Below are 22,157 nucleotides of genomic sequence, written 5' to 3'. Positions count from 1 at the left end.
ACACCTAACTTCATTCGGGTTACTACTCTCGGGATTATCTTTGACGTATTGAATGAATTCATCAACCCCTTTCAAAAACTCTGGATTAATACTTTGCCCAACCTTCCTTTCATACATCTAGCTACATTCTGTTCGTTTCATGATTACAACTTCTACACAACTCACGCATATGTATAATCACATTAGTCATAAATCATATTTCCTATGAGTCATTATCCATCAAACTGTTACAGAAATGCAAATGAGATTTGAAATTCTTCCGAAGGGTCCTTATCACTCCAACCTAACCCATCCTTGTACGCTTAATCTCACTAGTGAATGTAAGCCAAGTTTTCAATTCTATGGAAAATCCGCCAGCATTTCCCTACAGTTCTCCAAGTACACGATGTAGGCGATTAAAGACACCTACATATGTACCCAGAGAACATTGTAGAGAAATGAAAAGGCAGGATTTTCCATAGAATCAATAACAAGGTATACATTCACCACCTAAGTGAGAATAAGCGTACAAGGACAGTCCCAACCGGGGACTATTCAAGACATACTCCTAATGTGTATGCCTTGAACGGGTATCTAGGAAAATGATTATGAAAATGATTCATTTACAAAATATATAAAGTATAGGACACATGCATTATACTAAACAAATATATATATCACAATTAAACTAAACTAAACAAATAAATAAGCACAATTATTAAATATTATATTAAACATTATATCAAACAAAATGTTAAACTACATAAACTAACATACACTATATTAAACTAAACTAAACTAAACTAACATACATACATTATTATATTAAACTAAACCAAACAAAACTAACATATTATAATACAACAATTAAAAATTAAACTTAAGTAACTAAACTAACATATCATAATACAACACATTCATTTCAAATATTAACATATTAAAATATAAACACAAGAAATTGTATACACTACACTAAAAACAATATTAAGCTAACATATATATAAATACATTACAATTAGTCACTAAACTAAGAATATAAACTAAACTAAGAATTTTAGGGTTTACAAAGTCTCTAACCTGTAGATCTGCACTTTTATTAGCAATCAAACCAAGTAACTTTACAACTCCTACAAATAATTAAAATTAAAACTTAATTAGGGTTTATGCTTTCAATTTTTATTAACAAAAAAAAAAAAAAAAAACAAAAAAGGCCGCGAGTATTACTGGGGTTGCAGAACGGCGGGAGGCCTTGGAGTCACAAGGGACGGCGGACACCGGCCGGTGGTTGTGGTGGAATGCCGAAGGTGGCTGTTGAAAAAAGGGGTGATAGTTAGCTTAGGGTTTCCCAAAAAAATTAATTAAAAAAAAATTTAAATTAACAACACTTACAAATGCAGAACGGCGGCATAGTTGCGGCGGAGGTGCGGTGGTCGCCGGCAACTTCGTCTTCCTCCTTCTCTTTCTCCCTTTCTCTCTCTTCCTCTTCCTCTTTCTCTTTCCCTCCTTCTGTTTCTCGCCTCCACTTTCTCCCTCTCCCTCCTGCTCTTCCTCTTTCTCCCTTTCTCTCTCCTCCTCTTTCTTCTCTCTTCCTCCCTTTCTCTCTCCTGCTCTTTCTTCTCTCTTCCTCTTTCTCTTTCTCCCTTTCTCTCTCTTCGTTTCCAAGAACTCTATTTCTGGTTTTTTTTTTTTTCCGGAAAAATCAGAACGTTGTTTCATTTTTTTTTAATAGTTCCGACGGTTTTTTTTCCCTCAGAAACTGTAGCTTCCGACGGAATATACCGTCGGAAATAAATTTCTGTCGAAAGCTACAGTTTCCGAGGGAAAAAAATCCGTCGAAAATATTCCGACGGAAATTCCGTCGCTACTCAGGTTTTCCGGCGGAATTCTCCTACAAACCAAAATTCCATCGGAAATTTCAAAATTTCCGACGGAATTATTTTCCGTCGAAATCTTGCCTATTTCTAGTAGTGAATAAAAAGGCATTTAGATTTTAATTGTTAAGTTAACCATATATATAATTGTTTATTAGCTTTTTTTTGGAAAACAATATTATAGTACTATTTTTTAATTTGCAAAAATCACGCTAGTGCCAAATTAAATGAACAATTCATAGGCCTTAGTTCAATTCGTTGATATTTAATTAGTTGAATCACATTTCCAAATAAATACATCATGACATATATCGTTTCGTAATGTAATGACCTATAATGTATACGGTCATAACCTTTTGATTATAATTAACATGTTAAAGTCTTCAATGTAATTCAGATTAATTATTAATAGTTAAATTAAAATTGTATTGATAATCTAATGAAAATTGTTTGATGAAAACATAAATATAATCACAAAAGTCATAATCATAGCATTCAATATGGTAACAACCTCTTTATGGTCGTAGATGAATAAACAATAAAATATTTTGTTATAGGTAATGTTCTATTAGCATATTGGTGAAAACCTAACACAAAAACAAGATTTAAAATTCCATCTTCGTTTTTTTGGATCAACAGGGTTCGAAGAAAATATGTTACAATTTCTTCCAAGGTTTGCTTCACGAACCCATATCAACGAAAAAGTGAAAATTTATGATTTTCGAATACATATAACCGCCGCTTTTGCATCCCTTGATAAAGATTGTCCAAATAAAATGTATTATTCTAGGAATAAGAAACAACAACCCAGATTCGCACGAACCTTGATTTTCGAAAACAAAAAAAGTTCGCAGATAGTGTGAAGATCGGGGCATGTGTTCAATTTTCGTCAATGCGTGAATAAATTTAAGGGAAAAAGATCATGAATTGGTTGTTAATTTCATCCATAGATGAATATCCTTGAAAATCAATTTTTTGATTTTAATTTTTAAAATTTAATCTTATTTTTGAATTATATTAAAAAGTGATTTTAATAAAATAATTATGAAAGTAAAAAAATATTTTGAAAAATCAGAAATTAATTTTCAAAAAAAGGAAAATGAATTGAAAAAAAGAAAAAATTAAAAAAGATATTTGACCAAACATTTAAAATAACAGCAACTTTTCTGTGTGGATGGCCACACCGTGTGGCAGGGGTTACTTGTAGGGGTTACTTATTCAGGGGTTTCTTGTATGTGTTACTTACTAAGGGGTTACTTGTATGGGTTACTTATTCAGGGGTTACTTACTTAGTCGGTTTGTGCGTTTTCTGTGTGAGAGTAACCCATGACCGACCGGATAACCCTTGAATAAGTAACCCCTAAATAAGTATTCCTATAAATTTACCCCTAACCAAACGACTAACTTTGAATAAATAACCCCTGATCAAACGAGTAACCCCTAAATAAGTAATCGCAGAATAAGTAACCCCTACAAGTAACCCCTGAGCAAACGAGTAACCCCTGAGCAAACGAGTAACCCCATACAAATAACCACAGACCAAACGAGTAACACTCTATAAGTAACCTTGGCCACGCGGTGTGGCCAGCCACATAAAAATTTGCCTTAAAATAAAGGAAAATTTAACTAATAGGATTTAAAAACAGTGATGATCATTTTAAGCATGACCATAGTAGAATTTTTAAAGACCCTTATGGTTTTGGTAGATGGTGGCTACTGGCTAGTGTGCAAATGATTAACATTAAAGAAAGGTATTATTGATCGCATGATATGGCTTAGTTGGATTCACATAAATTCTAGGTTGCGCAAAAGAAAATTACAATTTGGTCGCCGATGGGTGTACCTATCTTCTTGCTAGCAGGAATTTTTCTTTTTAAATTAGATCTATTGTGTCATTTTCAAATATTAATAAAGATATAATCTATGTGTTTTGGTTTCAAAAAAAAAAAGGAAAATGATAAACATAGCCCTTAGGGCTATGTATAAAAAGCTAAAAAAGGAAATATTGAGGATAAATTAACATTAATTACATCGATTTGCACGTGTTTTTGTCATAAATTCTCATTAATTCCATTTTAGGAAGTATATTTAATGCTTATACATAGCCCTAAGGGCTATATATATCATTACCCAAAAAAAAAAAATACATGTGTTTGAGTTCTTATTATAAGAAGTAAACATAGGTTAAATGAATAAATAAACTTGAAGAGTTCAATTCTAAAAGTCAAGCAACAAACAATTAACTTTTGAGTGATAATTCTTGAAAGGGATGAATGACATAGAATTTAGAGAAATATAAGTCTTAACTATAACAAGAGTAAAGAATTGTAGATTCTAAGCAAATCATGTGTAACACCCTATTTATACCCTTATATAATAAATTTTTTCCTTGATAACGATTAAGGATATTTACCAAAGTAAATACAATAGAAGACTATTTCAAAACTAATTAATTTAAAACTTCAAATTAAAATAAAAAATGAATCCAAGTAACTTTTAATTTATAGCAACTTGAAACCCAACGAGCCAATAAAAGTTCAACAATCTCAAAAACCAAATATATACTTTAAAGCAATATTCCAAATACAAATTATTAAATTAAACATTTTATGAAGAATAACATAATACACATTACCCTCATTACCTCATAACATACTTCCACAGTTCCAAGGATGTTGTAGCTGCTACTATATTAGACTTGCTCGATCTTTATTACTTGTCTCTACTGCTTACTAATCAATGAGTCGTCGTACGTTCATGCCTTTTTTTTTTTTTTTTTTTTTTTTTTTTTTTTTTAATTTTAAACCTTAAAGGTTAAGGGCATTATAGACAATATTTCATGTGGTCGTTAGCATCATCACTCACTTTGATATTCCTAGCTATAATTAATTTCATTGTCAAATTTGATATAATACAATATGCATTACTTTTCCACCATGAAACAAAGCTTTTGCTTAATTGTTCATATAAATATAATGATTTTAACATTGTAGGATATTTATTGATAGCTTTTTGGGTAGTTTTTTCTGTTATTTTGTCTAATGTATGTGTCATTGATTAATATTTTATTGTTAACCATCAATTAGGACATCATGTTGAACAATAATTAAATTGGTCAACATTTGAGAAATTAATAAGAGTAACAAAAGAAAGCTATATTGTCCTAAAAATAACCTTTAATTCATTTATACAACAATTTGAATAAATAACACCTTTAACAAAGCAACATAATATATTTTTAGTCACATTTTGCATCTAATACCATTTGTGCATGTATGTGTATACTAATGACTTTGTCCCTTTTTATTTGTCTCACTTTTCATTTTGCACAGTTTTTAATGCACATGAATGAATAAATATATCTTCAAATATGCATGACAAAATACTATTAAAAAATCGATATTTTGAAAAAAAAAAAAACAAATCTAATTAGATATCAGATAAATATATTTTATTTTATCATATTTTAACAAAAATTTATCATATTTAAGCTTCTTTCTTAAAATAAAAGATTTCAATGGAACTAAGAAATAAAAGGAATGGAATTATGATAAGAAGAACATTGAAAGTACAAAATCTTATTGTTAAATATGTATTACATATATATTAAACTTGTGGAACCGTTTTTTCTTTTTTTTTTTTTGAAGCAAGACTTGTGGAACTTTTATTAGATGATGTTAACATGACAATATTTTTTTATTAAATAAATTTTCCCGCTATTTTTGAGACATAAAATTTTGTTATATTGATCTTTTCTTCTTATTAAAATGACAATATTAATATATGTTTGAATGATTTCCTTTATTTGAGATAGTTTATCTCTAATAATTCCATATATCTTAATAGTATATTGCAATAAATTTTAAATTAATCTTGATTAAATGTTAAGCAATACAATTATATATATATATCAAGAAAATGGGAGAAAAAAAAATCATAACAATTGAGTTATATTAAAAATAAACTAATTTGTTATTTAGTTAATTTTGACATTATATTAATATAGTTCATGTTGACACTATTATATCTACACTTGGCTTGAATAATAGAGTTATGTTTAAAAACCAAAAAAAAATAATAAAAAAAAAATAATAAAAAAAATAAATAAAAAAAAAATAAACCAAAAAGGTAAAGAGAAAAATGAATCATATATGAGAAAAAAAAAAAAAGTGATCTCATACTATGAGTAAAGACTATATTTGGTATTTACTAAATATTTCCACATTACTTGATAAATCTTCCTAGTTATCATTATTTTTTTGATTAAATCTTCCTATCACATCCAATTTTGATTTACTTAATATGTCATAATTTTTTTTTTAATTTCCTAAAATGGTAATCCTCTATAAATATTCAAAGTATTCAGATACACATATCAAGTAAAACATGTAGAATAAAACCTCCAAAAAATCTCACACAAAATCTTCAATTTAAAAATGAATACCTAACGTCAATATAAATACAAAAAAGGTAAAAATATCTAATTTTTCAAAATTTAGACATTTTACAAAGCTTGTGAAAGGCTAGAAAAAATGAGCACATGTTCGGTTGGTTTTGCTATAAAAGGAGAAAATGAGACCGAGCAAAAGTTGCCTATCTTATTGTTCTTTTATTGGTCAAAGTCAAATTTAAACCCCCCTTATAATTCCCAATTATTTATTCACTTCCAAATATTTTTTTATTAAATAAAATATTTCTACTAAATTAAAACTTTCCAAAATTAAAAAATACTCTAATTAAATCATTTTACTTTTAAACACCAAAAATCAAGACCTTTCTCTATCCTCACGTCTTCCCTCTTTCTTTCTTTTCCTCCTTTCTCTCTCTCTTATTACCTGTTTTTAATAACAAACTTTTACTTATTTTAACAATCAACTTATATAATTAGAGCGGATTTTCATTGTTTTGGGTGATAATCAAGTTGGCAGATCAAACAAAAAAGGGTTTTGGTTTATATCAATTCAATCTTTGTATGATTTTTAAGGTATGTTTCAAATAATCTTTCAATCCTTGGTCATTCTTCATGTATGTATTTTGATTGTTCTTTTTTATTTCTTTGTTGATTGACTGTTGTATTATTCTCTTGGATTTTTCGAAATTGATTTTGATTGAATTATAATAACATGTAAGACTGCATCACTTTAATCATGGTTATTATTATTTTTTTTTTATTTTTGGTTACTATTTGATGTGAGTTTTTAAATTATACTTCCTTCGTTATATTAATACTGCAACAAGGATGAAAAAACACATTTTATATGCTAAATATCTATAATTGTGTAAGAGTAAAAATTATAAAAAGTTGATATTGTGAAAGTATTTTATGAGACGAATCCAACAAGATCCCACATGCTTAACGTATAAATCATATTATATGGTCAAACAAAAGTAATGAATAATGCAAAAAGTCCATTGTTGCAATATTAATAGAACGGAGGAAGTAAGTAAAACGAGATAATTGACAATTACAAATGACATTGATGTTTTTTATATTTATTCATTTTGTTTTATAACCATATTTATAATTTGTAGATTTTCTTTGAGGGATCTTAAGTGCAGGTTCATTAACAAATTTAAACAATTCAAATTCCAATTTTAATTATCCTTATAATTGATTATAAATCCCATAATCTTATAGTACGATATTTTTTTAGATTGATCTTCTAGCTTTTATAAAAACACGGTTATGGCAAGATTATCTATTCAATTATTATTATTATTTTTTTTTTATTTGTAGTGTTACAAGATTATTGAAATGTTGTTCTAGTAAAGGTTTTGTAGCATCGCATAAGTACCGAAAATAGTGCCTAAAATATATTTCGATAGTTTTGTAAGACTATTGAATATATTTTTCTGTAATCATACATGACTACGCAAACAAAACTTTGGTAGTCTTATAAATTTCAATAGTCATACGAGACTTCTCTTAAATCTTCGACGGTCTTACAAATCTACCATTTTAATTACAATGGGTGACATTTGCTTTAATTTACAAGCTTTTGAGGAAGAGCACATTGTCATGTCATTTTGGGCATTTTATCTTGTGCAGGAATATTCTGAAATATTGTAAATTATGTAAATTATGGAAGTCTATATTATTATGCAACAACCACCTTGAAAATAAGAAAGAATACGTTAATTGAGTGTAATACGTACTCATCGTTATTCATTCGACTAAGATATGAATGGCATTTGTTAGGTCTTCAGTGATTTCAATAAAAGAAAACACTTAAAAATTGTGTGGGAACAAAACCTAAATTATATGATTACAAAATAAATTGTAAAATCAAATACAATATATTGTATTACAATCAAGTATTGTTAAGAACTAAGAAATTACAGAAATTTCTAAAGACTACACTAGTGTGATGAGATTAAACTTGACTTTCCTCCGAGCCGACACCAACGAACATGAACATGAGAATAACAATGTCCCATAAGACTCAAAACCTTGATACACTGTCAAAGGCGTGTATACACTTTCCTAAAGAGGTTTATTTCCCCCACACGGTGCTTAGGTTAAACCGGAAATCCTCTTTGAGATACAATTGACAGCAATTTCGTTCTTAGCACTAGAATCGAAAATACGATGAATAATTCATGAGGAAGGCTAAATTTCAAAAGTTTTCAAAGAGAAGATTGCAAGTTTTCTCTATGAAAAGTGTTGAGAATAAACTTGGAGAGGAAGAGCAAAAGAGAAAAACATTCTCTTCCATCTCTCAATCGATTCTTTTAATAAAAGATCGAATTACCGCAACCGCCTGAGGGCCGCGAGCGCGGAAGCCCAAAATTCTGGAGATGCCTAGCCACGCCCTTGGAGAGGGCGCGACTTTCCGTGGCTTCCTAGCCGCGGCCTCTCCTTTAATTGGAGAGGGGTCTCCCCACATACACTCTAAATGTCTAACAATCCTCCCCCATTTAGAGTGTACAATTTAAAAACTTTCTCCACTTCTATCTATTTAGCCACATCTCATGCATCAATGCCAATGTCCCTTCAGATTGAATTGACACCTAGTACAACACACTTAACGATGATCATATCTCATGATTTCCATATGGATTAAATCACACGGATATATCCAACCATTCGAAGGTGAAGTACACACAAGACAAATCGAATTAGTCATCACTTGACACCTTTAACAGCCATGTGTCCGTATCTTTCATAAGTTCATCAAAGTCTATATGTCCATCTAGACTTCTTGAAGCGGCTAAACTTCGAACTCATATAGGTAGGTTCTCATATACGTTATGATGCCCTTGTGATAAGACACTTTCATTTAGAGCTTCTTAAATCTAAATCTTTGAGAACTTTAAATAGACGCTACCTAAACACATTACAAGTAACATAGCAATATGGGTCACAAACATTGCTAACAAACAACAAAAATGCAATTCAACCACATTGAATCTAAGACTTGATGTTTCTTCAAGCGTTAGATTGGGTTTCACAAATTCGTGTTTTTGGACATAAACCCATTCCATTCATAGCAAATATGATGGAATGCCTTGGAATTACCTTTGTAAAGCAATCTGCCAAATTCAACTTTGTTGGAACATAGTCAAGACTTATGACCCCATCATTGATAAGCTCTTTCACTAGGCTATGCCTAAGTGAAATATGCCGAGACTTACCATTATACACTTGACTATATGCCTTTATCAACGCCGAATTAGAATCACAATGGATTGCCACCGGTGGCATTGGCTTAGGCAATAAAGGCAATTCTATCATGAGATTCCTCAACTATTCAGCTTCCTTACTAGCAGACGCAAGAGCAATAAACTCCGCTGTCATAGTGGAATCCGCAATGCAAGTTTGTTTCTTGGAAGACCATGAAATGGCACCTCCCCCAAACATGAATACCCAACCACTAACAGAAGAGTCATCCTCTTTGTAAGTGATCCAACTAGCATCCGAATACCCTTCCAAAACCGAAGGAAATCCACTATAAGTCAGACCATAGTCTAACGTACCTTTAAGGTACCTCAAGACCCTCCAAATTGCAAACCAATGTTGTACACCCGGGTTACTAGTAAATCTACTAAGTTTCCCTATAGCCAACGCAATATCCGGTCTTGTACTAGTCATGGCATACATCAAGGATTCAATGATCCTTGAATATCCCAATTGGGAAACCGTTTTCCCCGAATTCTTAACCAATTTAACATTAGGTTCCATGAGGGTGTTCACGGGACACTTATCAAACATATTAAACCGTTTGATCATCTTCTCACCCCCAAATCCTTCATCTGAAAAGATGTGGATAAGAATTCCTTGGTCAATTCTACTTGTTGTATACTTGTACCAAAGATAAGCATATCATCAACATATAGATAAATGATGACACCATGACCTTTGTCATCAAATTTGCTATATATACACTTATCAGCTTGATTCACTTTGAATCCAAAGGACAACATCGTGTCATCAAATTTCCGATGCCACTGTTTTGGTGCTTGTTTAAGTCCATACAATGACTTAACCAATTTGCACACCTTATCTTCTTGTCCTTCCAAAACAAACCCTTCGAGTTGTTTCATATACACTTATTCCTCTAGATCTCCATAAAGGAATGCCATTTTGACATCCATTTGATGAATCACTAGATTATATATCGAAGCCATTGCAATCAATAACCTTATGGAGGTAATTCTTGCAACCGGTGCATAGGTATCGAAATAATCAACACCATGCTTTTGCATAAAGCCTTGGATAACCAATTTGGCTTTAAATTTCACTATGGAGCCATCCGGTCTCCTTTTCCTAGTGAAAATCCACTTGCAACCAAGAGATTTGCAACCAGGAGGTAAATCCTCTAATACCCAAGTATTATTTCCCATGATGGAATCCATCTCATCATTTATAGCTTCCTTTCAAAATGCACTATCTTGAGAAGATATGGCCTCGCTATAAGTCTTTGGATCACTATCCACATTAAAACAATAAGGAATAGTAGAACTAAGGACATCCCTAGAACCTTCAACTAAATAAATTATAAAGTCATCAAGAGGGTTTCTAGGTCTTCTTTCCCTAGTACTTCTCCTAACTTGAGGAGTTTCAACATTCTCACTATCGAATGTACTTTCATGAGTTTCAAGTTGATCATTCAACTCTACTATCTCCCTATTGTTGGCACTGATTTGTAGATCTTTCGGTCTACTCATTGATGAAAACCGATTTTCATCAAAAATTGCATTTTTTGACTCAATAACCGAATGAATTGATATATAGTCATTTTGTTCTATTACATAGGACCTATAGGTTTTTCTATGCTCAGCATAACCTATAAATATGCAATCCAAGCCCCTTTCACCGAGCTTTCTTTTCTTGTTGCTAGACACTCTTACGATTGCCCTACAACCCCAAACCTTGAGATACTTCAAGTTTGGTTTTTCTTTTGTACCATAGTTCATAAGGAGTAGATTGTTTTCCCTTAGTAGGAACTCGGTTAAGAATGTGACAAGCTGTCAACATTGCTTCACCCCAGAACCCTTCACTCAAACCAGAGTAAGATAACATGGAATTAACCATTTCTTCAAGAGTTTTGTTTTTCCTTTCAGCTACACCATTTAATTGTGGTGCATAACCTGTTGTAGTCTCATGAATTATACCCAAAGATTGGAAATAAGCTGGATCATAATATTCCCCTCCCTTATCAGTTCTTATTCTCTTAATTAATGATTTTACTTGCAGTTCTACTTCCCTTTTATAAATATCAAACTTTATTAAAGCTTCATCTTTGGAGGGTAAAAGATACACGTAACAAAACCTAGAAAAATCATCTATAAAGTAATCATGTATCTTTTGTTCCCCAAAGAAGGAGTACTATGAAAATCACACAAGTCACTATGGATTAGTTCTAAAATATTAGAACTTCTCTCAACTCTCTTAAAAAGGAGTTCTAGTGATCTTGTTTAACATGCAAGTAGAACATTTATTAGGAGAAATATCACAAGAAGGTATCAATTCTTGTTTTGACATGAAATTTTTTTTATTATAATTCACATGTCTTAACCTAGAATGCCATAAGTCAAACATACTCAAATCAACATGATTATCATTGACATCAACATTCAAACATAAATTATCCATAACACCACTCTCTCTCAATGAAAGTTTAAACAAACCATTATCCAAATAACCACAACTAATAAACGTTACACCCCTAGTAATTATGCATCTATTAGCTTCAAATACAAGTTTATAGCCAAGACTATTCAGGGTAGGCCCGGATACAAGATTCCTACTAATTTTCGGAGCATACAAAACATTCCTAAGAATAATTGCAGTCCCCGAACTAAACACAAGCTCAACTTGTCCTCTTCCAAGAACCTTGATGGTAGAGTTGTTCCCCATGAAGAGGTCTTCTCCATCAACAACCTTTGGAAAGGTTTTGAACCAATGTTTACTCTTGCACACGTGCCTTGAAGCCCCCGAATCAATCCACCATGAGTCAACATCTTGCACCATAAAAATGTTAGGATCCGTTGCATTTAAATCCAAATCGGAATTAAATTCAACCTCATGAAATGAATTACCTTTGGTGGATGGGTCCTTGCTTTCGGTAGCACGGCCCTCCTTGGCTTTTTCCATTCTTTTCTTGAAATAAAAACAGTCCTTCTTGCGGTGACCAACTTTACCGCATTCCCAACAAGTAAACTTGTTACTTGTCATTTTCTTTTTAGACTTTTTCTTGAAAGAATTGTCATTCTGTCTCTTTCCACTAGTAGATGCACTAGCTCTTCCTTCATCTACCATATTAACGGTAGATGTGCTAGGATTTCCATTCTTAGCTCCTTCCATGGCATGAATCCCTTCTTCAATTTGAAGATGGGTGGCCAAACCGGACAATGTCATGTCCTCTTTCTTCAATTTGAAGATGGGTGGCCAAACCGGACAATGTCATGTCCTCTTTCTTATGTTTCAAATCATGCTTAACATTCTTACAACTAGGGGTAATTTGTCTATAATACTAGAAACAACAAACAACTCATTCATAGCTATTCCATGTTGTTCCAAGCTACCATAGATGCGTTGTAATTCATGAAATTGGTCCATTATGGACCGACCATCAACAAATTTAAAGTTATTGAAATTGCTAACTAAAAATTTCTTACTTGAAGCGTCTTCCGCCATGTACTTGCTCTCCAAGGACTCCCAAACCTCCTTAGCAGATTCTATATTTTGGTAGACATCAAAAAGATCATCCTCCATCCCATTCTAGATGTGATCACGACATATGAAATCATCGTTGTCCCATTTCGACCTCTCCCGAACGGATTCCAAGGTTTCATTCTCATGTTCATCCGGCCTTGGAGTACTTATCACATAGGCAACATTCAGAGATGTAAGAAGAAAATACATCTTCTTCTTCCATCTCCGAAATTCAATACCATCAAACTTTTTAAGTTTAACAAAATTAGTAGTCAATTCCTTCACACTAGATATACTTGATTAAATTCTAAAGTAAACCTCTTTAGATTGTTAGGTCTTCAGTGATTTCAATAAAAGAAAACACTTAAAAATTGTGTGGAAACAAAACCTAAATTATATGATTACAAAATAAATTGTAAAATCAAATACAATATAATGTATTACAATCAAGTATTGTTAAGCTAGAACTAAGAAATTACAGAAATTTCTAAAGACTACACTAGTGTGATGAGATTAAACTTGCCTTTCCTCCAAGCCGACACCAACGAGCATGAACATGAGAATAACAATGTTCCGTAAGACTCAAAACCTTGATACACTGTCAAAAGCGTGTATACACTTTCCTAAAGAGGTTTATTTCCCCCACACGGTGCTTGGGTTAAACCGGAAATCCTCTTTGAGATACAATTGGCAGAAATTTCATTCTTAGCACTAAAATCGAAAATACGATGAATAATTCACGAGGAAGGCTAAATTTCAAGAGTTTTCAAAGAGAAGATTGCAAGTTTTCTCTATGAAAAGTGTGGAGAAGAAACTTGGCGAGGAAGAGCAAAAGAGAAAAACTGATTATTCTCTTCCATCTCTCAATCGATTCTTTTAATAAAAGATCGAAAAACCGCAACCGCCCGAGGGCCGCGGGCGCGGGTGCCTGGGCCGCGGTCGCGGCAGCCCAACCCGCGGGCACGGACAGGGTGAACATGGTTCACCCCCAAAATTTTGGAGATGCCTGGCCGCGCCCTTGGAGAGGGCGCGGCACATAAGGCCGCGGGCGCGGCTTTCCGTGGCTTCCCAGCCGCGGCCTCTCCTTTAATTGGAGAGGCCTCTCCCCACATACACTCTAAATGTCTAACAGCATTTTTAGAAATATCATATTGTTTTCTTGTTTAAGATCTAGCTAAATGTGTATGCCTAACTAAGACTTTTAATTTATAATTGAGTTGATCAATTAGGATATATGCTCTTCAACCGTATGGCATACTATGGAACATAAGGAGTTTTGCTTGCGGTAACATTCCTTCATTTGGTAGCTTATCCATAATGCACATTGTATCCTCTTTCAATAGCTTATCCAAAATTTACATTCTATTTCAAAGACCTGTCTACTAGATAAAAATAAGTGGGATTGGGTTTTAATTAACAAAACGTCTTTTTTCTATGAATCCTAGTAGGTTTTATATGGCTCTTATTATGGCTTATAGTAGCCTGTTTTATTATCAAGAACATGCCATGATGAGTAACTTAATGCAGAGGATGGTTATATGTTTGAAAAGTTCTAATCTTATCTTTGTACGTCTATTAATTTATTTAATGTATTAATTTATATACAGATATATGGTGTTTGAAGATCTCAATTTGCTTTTAAGTTCTCGACATTATGTTCGAGGTCTAAATATTGGAGAAACACAATTACTGAATCTAGGGTTTTATATTATCACTGGTTTTGGTTCTATGTATAGATCAATAGCAGGATCATTTGGTTGAGATATGTAAGACATGGTCACCGCAGGACTTATGAGGATTGTTTACCCTTGTTGGAAGCCTTCTGGTGAAGGAGAGAGTTCTAGTAAAGACTCTAATGGTCGGTTCGACGGACTTTTATGGCATAAAGATTTTGGGAACCATGCAAATGGTGAATTTTCTATGGCCGTTGTTCAAGCAAATAGTTTATTAGAGGATCATAGTCAAATCGAGTCGGGTCCCATGGGATCACTTGATAATGGCCCTCATGGGACATTTGTGGGTGTCTATGATGGTCATGGAGGTCCAGAAACAGCTAGATTTGTCTGCAATAATCTCTTCAAGAACATTAAGAGTATGGCTTTTCACAAACCTTACCTCATTATGCTTTCCAATTTGTTGTATGACCATAAAACATTATTTTAGCTTAGCTCGATTTAGTACTTCCTTAATGTTTTGTCTTTTGGTTTGCTAATGCCTTGATTTACTGACTTTTTCCAAATATTCTTGGTGCAGAGTTCACTTCCCATAGTCAAGGTATGTCTGCTGATGTTATCATGAAAGCGTTTATGGCCACAGAAGAGGAGTTTCTCTCTTTAGTGAAAGAACTATGGCGTGAAAAGCCACAGATTGCTTCTGTAGGTGCTTGTTGTTTAGTGGGTGTAATATGTAATGGATATCTTTATACTGCAAATGCTGGTGATTCACGTGTTGTCCTAGGAAAGCTAGATAACTTGGATAAAACTGTGAAAGCTATCCAGTTATCTTCTGAGCATAACGCAAGTTATGAATCTGTGAGAGAAGAGTTGCGATTGAAGCATCCCGACGATCCACATATCGTTGTTTTAAAGCAAAAAGTTTGGCGTGTAAAGGGTCTTATACAGGTAAAATTTCTATTTCTTTTATTCCTAAATCATCATTTTTTTTTTGTCCTTGTAGAAGATGTAAGCTGTATATTAACATCCATGTGTCAAGAGAATGTGCCTAAACAAGGAAGGAAATTGAATATGAAATAAAGAGTAGACCAGTAGACACTAAAACCTTAATAATAACTAGCTAAATTTGAATTTCAAATTTTGTATACATGTACTTCTTCTATATTGATTCATATTCACGGTTTTGATTTGGGGAATCCAACAATCCTCTTCATTCTATCTATTTTAGGAAATCCATCCCATCTATCTTTTCCTCTTTCTTTCCAAGAGCTTTCTCTTGCTTCTTTTCTTTCTTATTTCAATTTCAATTGTAATATTCCCTCTTTATATTATTCTTAAACTCCATGCCAATCCCAAGTGTGAAGATGAATTTGGGATGTTAGAAATATGAGGCATGGTCATGTGCGAATTTTGTTTGCTCTATAAGAATACATTTAAGAGCTAGTCACTAGCTAATTTGAATAAGATAATTAAATAGATAAAAACTCTTCATATCTAGGTAGTAGCAATTTGAAAGTTTCTTTGTGACCTGGCTCGCTTTATTTTGAATTTTGAAGTTGGAATTGAGGTTTTAGGGAAGCTAAGCAAGGCTAGTAATGAGATCATTTCCCCTGATACTGATCATACATACATTACCTAAATTTCTTGTTAATGGCATGACATAAATTTCTAGAAGTTCCTATAAACATAGTTATATAATAAATGTGATTGACTGAGGGGAGAAGTGTTTTCTAATATGACCACCCAATTAGAAGTTGGATTAGCTTGTGTATTTAGATTCAATCTATTAAATAATTGTTTATTATTATACAGGTTTCAAGATCTATTGGTGATGCCTATCTAAAGAAGACTGAGTTCAATACATCACCTCTGTTAGCAAAGTTTAGATTGCGTGAGCCTTTTCATAGGCCAATCATGACAGCTGAACCATCAATATCAGTGCAAAAGATTGTTCCTGAAGATCAATTTCTTATCTTTGCTTCAGATGGCTTATGGGAGCACCTTAGCAACCAAGAAGCTGTTGACATTGTGAAAACAAGTTCCCGACATGTACGTCATTTTTATTTTTCTAGCATGATCATTTTTCACGATAATATTGTAACCAAAATTTAAAAAGTTTATAGGACGAACTCTAGCTCAATTTCATGATTATAATCATGAAGTAGGAAAAATTTTCATTTTTTCCTATCTTGCCTCTTACCCTAATAGGGGCTAAAAGTATATGTATAAAAAATTATTAGTTTTTTAGTTTGTCTTTTACTCTTATTTTGTTCTTGAGAGTGAGAAATGATTGAGAATGAACATCTTTTTATTGAATTGTTAATACTTAATGAAGACTTTATTTATTTTTCTTATTTTCCCCCTAACAAAGAATGTACTTACAGAGCTTATTGTGTGATAGGGAATTGCAAAGAAGCTTGTGAAAGCTGCACTTTGTGAGGCTGCAAAAAAAAGAGAAATGAGATATTCAGATCTTAAGAAGATTGACCGAGGAGTTCGAAGGCATTTCCATGATGACATTACAGTTGTAGTTTTGTTCCTTGACTCTCATTTGGCTAACCAAAATATCTTTAAAGGACCCTACCTTTCAATTAAAGGTGCTGGATATTTCTTCTTCAGGCATTGATTCTTGAGAAATCTAAAAAGAAGACTCTTTTCATACAACCGGTACTCGGTCAATTTTGTTTAATTGCCACTTAGGTGGTTTTAGGAGAGGGGTAAATAGAGGATTTTTTTAAAATGTATTATAAATATTTGCAAATCGTGCATATTGGATATGGTGCAATTCCCTTTCAAAGGCCCTTGGAAGAATTTCCTCAAACACACTCGATGAAAAATACTAGAAACTTCATTTGATAAACATTTCGTAAAATTCTATTGATTGGGACATGATGTATGTTATTAAAAGCCGTTACTAGAAAGAATTATGACCCTCAATTATTTGTTTGTTATCTTTAACTTAAGAATCTCTCTATCTTAGAAGAAAACTGATTTTGGATAATGCTTCTTGTTTAGGGTAAAAATACCCTGTCCACGTGGACCAATCGCGTGCTGACACGTGTCAGCATCAGAGAGGTTATGAGAGAGCCAACCCTCTGGTGACACATGGCACTCTAACCAATGAAAGGAGAACCGATCTCCTCTCACTATAAATAGAGGAAAATCCTCATTTATTACATGATTCATAAATATACACACAAAACCCGAGCAATATTAATTGCATAATTCTCTCGAAATCCGAGAGAAAAACCTTTACATTCCGCACTTTTATACATCCGGATACGTTCTAACTTGATCGTCGGAGGCAGAACTCCACCCAACCGGAATTTCCGTGGTTTTGCAGGTACAAACGGTCGACGCTCATTCTTGGAATTGTAACTCTTCCGAGGGACTCCAAAAACCCCGAAACATTTGGCGCCGTTTGTGGGGAGAGTAATTCTAAGATGGCATCCAAAGAGTCTGTACCGCCTACTGAAGGCAAACGGTCTACGGCCGAAGCTGAGGTCCACATGGACCAAGACAGTGGTGACGACCTTGAGGTCGACACCTATGTGGCCCCAGACGGGTCATTCAGAACAAGACGCACCCGTTCCAAGGAAACAAGGGAACGGGGCGGAGACCTAGCTGGTCCAAGCAGCCTAACCGTTAAGCCGGCTGGGACACCCAAGGCGGCAGAGGGTGCTTCCCCCGTTACAAGAGACGAACTCATGAAATTCATGACGTGTTTCAAAGGGGAAATCAAGGACCTGATAAACAAGTCAACTGGCACCAACAAGGGTCAGTCGGCCAAGAAGCCTTCTCCCTCTAGGAAGAAGCACGTGAAAGATCGTGTGCCTTCTCCTCATCCTAAACCAAAGGGGGCGGACGGGCCCATGATCGACCTGTCAAAACTCCGTTTTCTTGAATCAGGGAAAAGGAAGGCCATCTGGCAAGTTCAGCCGGATGGATCAAAAAGGACTTACTCAGATGCCCGGACGTTAATCCAGCAGAAAAGAAGTCAGCAATTGTCTGAGTCGGCCTCAACGTCGACTTACCCAGACAATTTCCAGAATACTTCAATGAAGTATTCGGAAACAAGCCGAGAGAATCAGTCACGCGGCATGTCCGCACGTATTGGCCCTTAGATTATCCAGCAGGCTCTGTACGTGCCCCAATAGCCATACATGCCGTATGGATCACCATACTTGCAGTCGGCCCTCTTTGGGGGTCAGGCGGCACAAAATGTCCAGCCCATGGACTGGCAGCTACGGCTGCTAAACCTTGGGGAACAGCCGTCGGCGTTCTCCAGGGAGATAACCGAGGCGGCTCAGCCGGCCAAGGTTAAGAACATGTTGGTTGGTACCTATGACGGTACCACCACCCGGAAGACCACCTAATGGCTTATACCAACCTCATGTACTTACAGGGGTTGGATGACGCCGCATGGTGTCGATGCTTCCCGGCTACATTGAAGGGCATAGCCCAACGATGGTTTGGAAATCTGCCAGCCGGGTGCATCAACAACTTCAAGACGCTGGCATACCTGTTCGCGTCCAACTTCTCTATGAACATCCCAGCCAAAAAGACAAGTCTTAACTTGGGAGTCATTCGGCAGGGAGATAGAGAAGGGATAAGGTCCTATGTCAGGCGGTTCAATCTGATGAGAATTCATATTCAAGGGTTGTCTGACAAAGTTGCCTACACAGACTTCTTTAAGGGTCTGAAAGATGAATCGACTTTCAAATTCGACTTAGTCAGAAAGAGGGTGGCTACCCTCCAAGAAGCTCTGATGGAAGCCGAAGCCTATATACAGGCGACGGAGCTTTGTGCCATCAAGCAGTCGTCGGACCCTAAAAAGTCCAACAAAAAAGAGAGTCGGTTAGCTCAGCCGGCCAAAAAAGAACAGAGCAAGAAAAGAAAAGAAGTCTGGGTGGCTGATCATTCTGGTCAGCCATCCTAGAAGAAAAAGAAAGAGTTGAAGTGGTACGTCCCCAAGTACGAATTCAACAAGGACTGTTCTTCCATCCTCATGGAGATTAAAGACCGGTTGACTATTGAGAAACCGGCTGCAATGAAAAGCCCCATCAAAAGCCGGGACAAGAGCAAGTACTGTCATTTCCATGAGGATATAGGTCATGATACCAATGGCTGCTATAGCCTCAGGCGGTTACTGGACCGTCTGGCAGATGAGGGGGCTTTGAAGTCCTATATCCTGAAATCCAAGGGTAACCCCAGAACAAACAGTGGACAGCCGTCCAAGAAGCCTGACAACCTTGCTATACGCTCTGACACTAATGAAGAGCAAATCTTTACTATAGCAGGCGGTTTCGCGGGAGGGGGTCCTACCATCCGGGGCACCAAGGACAACATCAGAAAGCTAGAGGTCAACTCAGTGGATGAGGGCCAGGCGTCGAAAGACACCTTCCCTGAGATCATCATCTCTGAGAAGGAACGGGGCAAGGTCAGGCGGCCTCATGATGACCCCATAGTCATCGAGTGTAAGGTTGCCAACCAACGAGTGCACCAGATCCTCATTGATACCGGGAGCTCGTCTGAGCTTATCAGCTATCGGTGCTTGGCGAAGCTCAAGTACAAGCCTAGTAGCATGCACAAAGTCTCTCACCCCTTAGTTGGCTTTGGGGGAGGGGTAGTGCATCCGGTGGGGAGGATTGACCTACCCATCCGGCTAGGAGAAAGGGGGAGGGACGGCACATGGTCGTCAAGTTCTTGGTGGTCGAGGAATTGACCTCCTATAATCTGATTTTGGGTCGTCCAACGAGTCCAAGGCAGTCATCATCCCATCCCTCATGCTGATCAAATTTGAGAGAGATGATGGGTCAGTGGGTTCCTTGAATAGGGATCAGAAGACGACAAGGGAGTGCTATCTCTCAGACGTCAAGCCTACTGTGGCCGTAGCCGGCTAAGGCGAGGAGCTTGTTGACCTTGATGACTTCAAGGAAGCCGCGCCTGCTCCCAAAGCAGCCGACAGAAAGAGAAACGCGGACCACCTGGTGGCCGTCAAAAAAGAGAAGCAATAGCAATCACTGATCGGGGAATTATCAGATAATCTCCGTCCCTAGCCGGCTGGTGAAAATATTGACATTATTCTAGATGACAGCCGTCCGGAACGAATCGTTATAGTGGGGACGGTTGCTTTTGCCAAGTTGGGCGCAGATTTGCACCAACTGTTGAAAGAATTCAAAGACATTTTTGCCTTTGAAGTGGAAGAGATGTCAGGCGTCAGCCCGGATCTTGCTGTCCACAAACTTGCCATAGATCCAAAAAAGAAGTCGGTTAGGCAAAAGAAGAGGAATCACGGCGAGGAAAGATCTCAGGCGGCAGCCGCCGAGGTCAAGAAGCTGATGGATGCCAGGTTCATTCGACAATGCTACTACCCGGATTGGGTAGTAAACGTTGTACCTGGCAGATGTGTGTTAATTACACAGAACTGAACAAGGCATGTCCGAAGGATAGCTATCCACTGCCTAAGATCGACAGTCTGGTTGACTCTACAGTCGGTCATGCCTTGATGAGCTTAATGGACGCCTATTCAGGCTTCCATTAGATACCCTTGTGAGGAATGTGTAGGCGTACATTGATGACATGATAGTCAAATCTAAGCTACAGACGGATCACCTTGCTGCCTCCGAGAAACATTCAACACCCTCAGGCGGCACAAGGTCATGCTTAATCCCAAGAAGTGTGTGCTTGGTGTTGAGTCTGGGAAGTTTCTCAGATGTTTGATTGATCAAAGAGGGATAGAGGCCAACCCGAAAAAGGTACAGGTGGTAATTGACATGAAGTCACCCCGCACTGTCAAGGAAGTTCAAAAACTTACCGGTTGTCTGGCGGCATTGGAGAGATTCCTCAGCCAGGCCGGTGACAAGTGCCTCTACTTCTTCCAAGGAATAAAAAAGAAGACTAGATTTGAATAGGGGGAAAATGCGGAGGCGGCATTCCAAAAATTGAAAGAGCACCTCCACTCATTGCCACGACTGGTTAGCCCTCTAGCAGGAGAGGTTCTCCACATGTATTTGGCCGTCTCAGATCATGCCCTCAACGCCGTTCTCCTAGCTGAGAGAGACGTCATTCAGCTCCCGGTCTATTTCATTAGCCATGTTCTTCGGAATACTGAGCTGCGGTACCCCTTTGTTGAAAATTTTAGCCTTGCTCTTTTCATGGCAATCAAGAAGTTGAAACCATACTCCCTGGCACATCCGGTGGTGGTCTACACAGACCAACCCCTCAAGCAGCCAATGACAACCTTAGAGTCATCGGGCAGAATGCTCAAATAGGCTATTGAAATGCAAAGTTTGGAAATAACCTTTGAACCTAGAAAGGCAATGAAGGGTTAGGCGTTCGCTGACTTTATTGTAGAAATGACAAGGTCGGCTCAGCCGGACAATGTTGATCAGGTCTGGAAGGTATATGTAGATGGGAGCTCTACTATGAACGGCTGTGGTGCAGGCGTAATTTCCAAGTCTCCGGAAGGGGACA

General features: G+C 36.0%; 1 protein-coding gene across 3 annotated transcripts; it reads left to right on the top strand.

Moving 5' to 3' along the window:
• The first annotated feature begins 6,475 nt into the window (after positions 1-6,475).
• Positions 6,476-17,484, top strand: LOC110689807 (probable protein phosphatase 2C 38). Of its 3 annotated transcripts, none has more exons than XM_021866620.1 (5): positions 6,479-6,834; positions 14,616-15,100; positions 15,262-15,629; positions 16,494-16,730; positions 17,083-17,484. In XM_021866620.1, exons 2-5 carry the CDS (start codon positions 14,782-14,784, stop codon positions 17,305-17,307), a joined length of 1,149 nt encoding a protein of 382 aa, XP_021722312.1. In that variant the 5' UTR covers positions 6,479-6,834; positions 14,616-14,781; the 3' UTR covers positions 17,308-17,484. The 3 variants fall into 3 exon arrangements, with proteins under 3 accessions (XP_021722314.1, XP_021722312.1, XP_021722313.1); XM_021866621.1 differs by having other exon boundaries at positions 6,480-6,834; positions 14,745-15,100; XM_021866622.1 differs by lacking the exon at positions 17,083-17,484 and having other exon boundaries at positions 6,476-6,834; positions 16,494-16,946.
• The last annotated feature ends 4,673 nt before the right edge of the window (positions 17,485-22,157 follow it).

This window comes from Chenopodium quinoa, unplaced genomic scaffold (genome assembly GCF_001683475.1).
Source record: "Chenopodium quinoa cultivar QQ74 unplaced genomic scaffold, ASM168347v1, whole genome shotgun sequence".
NCBI classification, from domain to species: Eukaryota; Viridiplantae; Streptophyta; class Magnoliopsida; order Caryophyllales; family Amaranthaceae; genus Chenopodium; species Chenopodium quinoa.
This window is presented reverse-complemented; position numbering and strand designations above follow the sequence as displayed.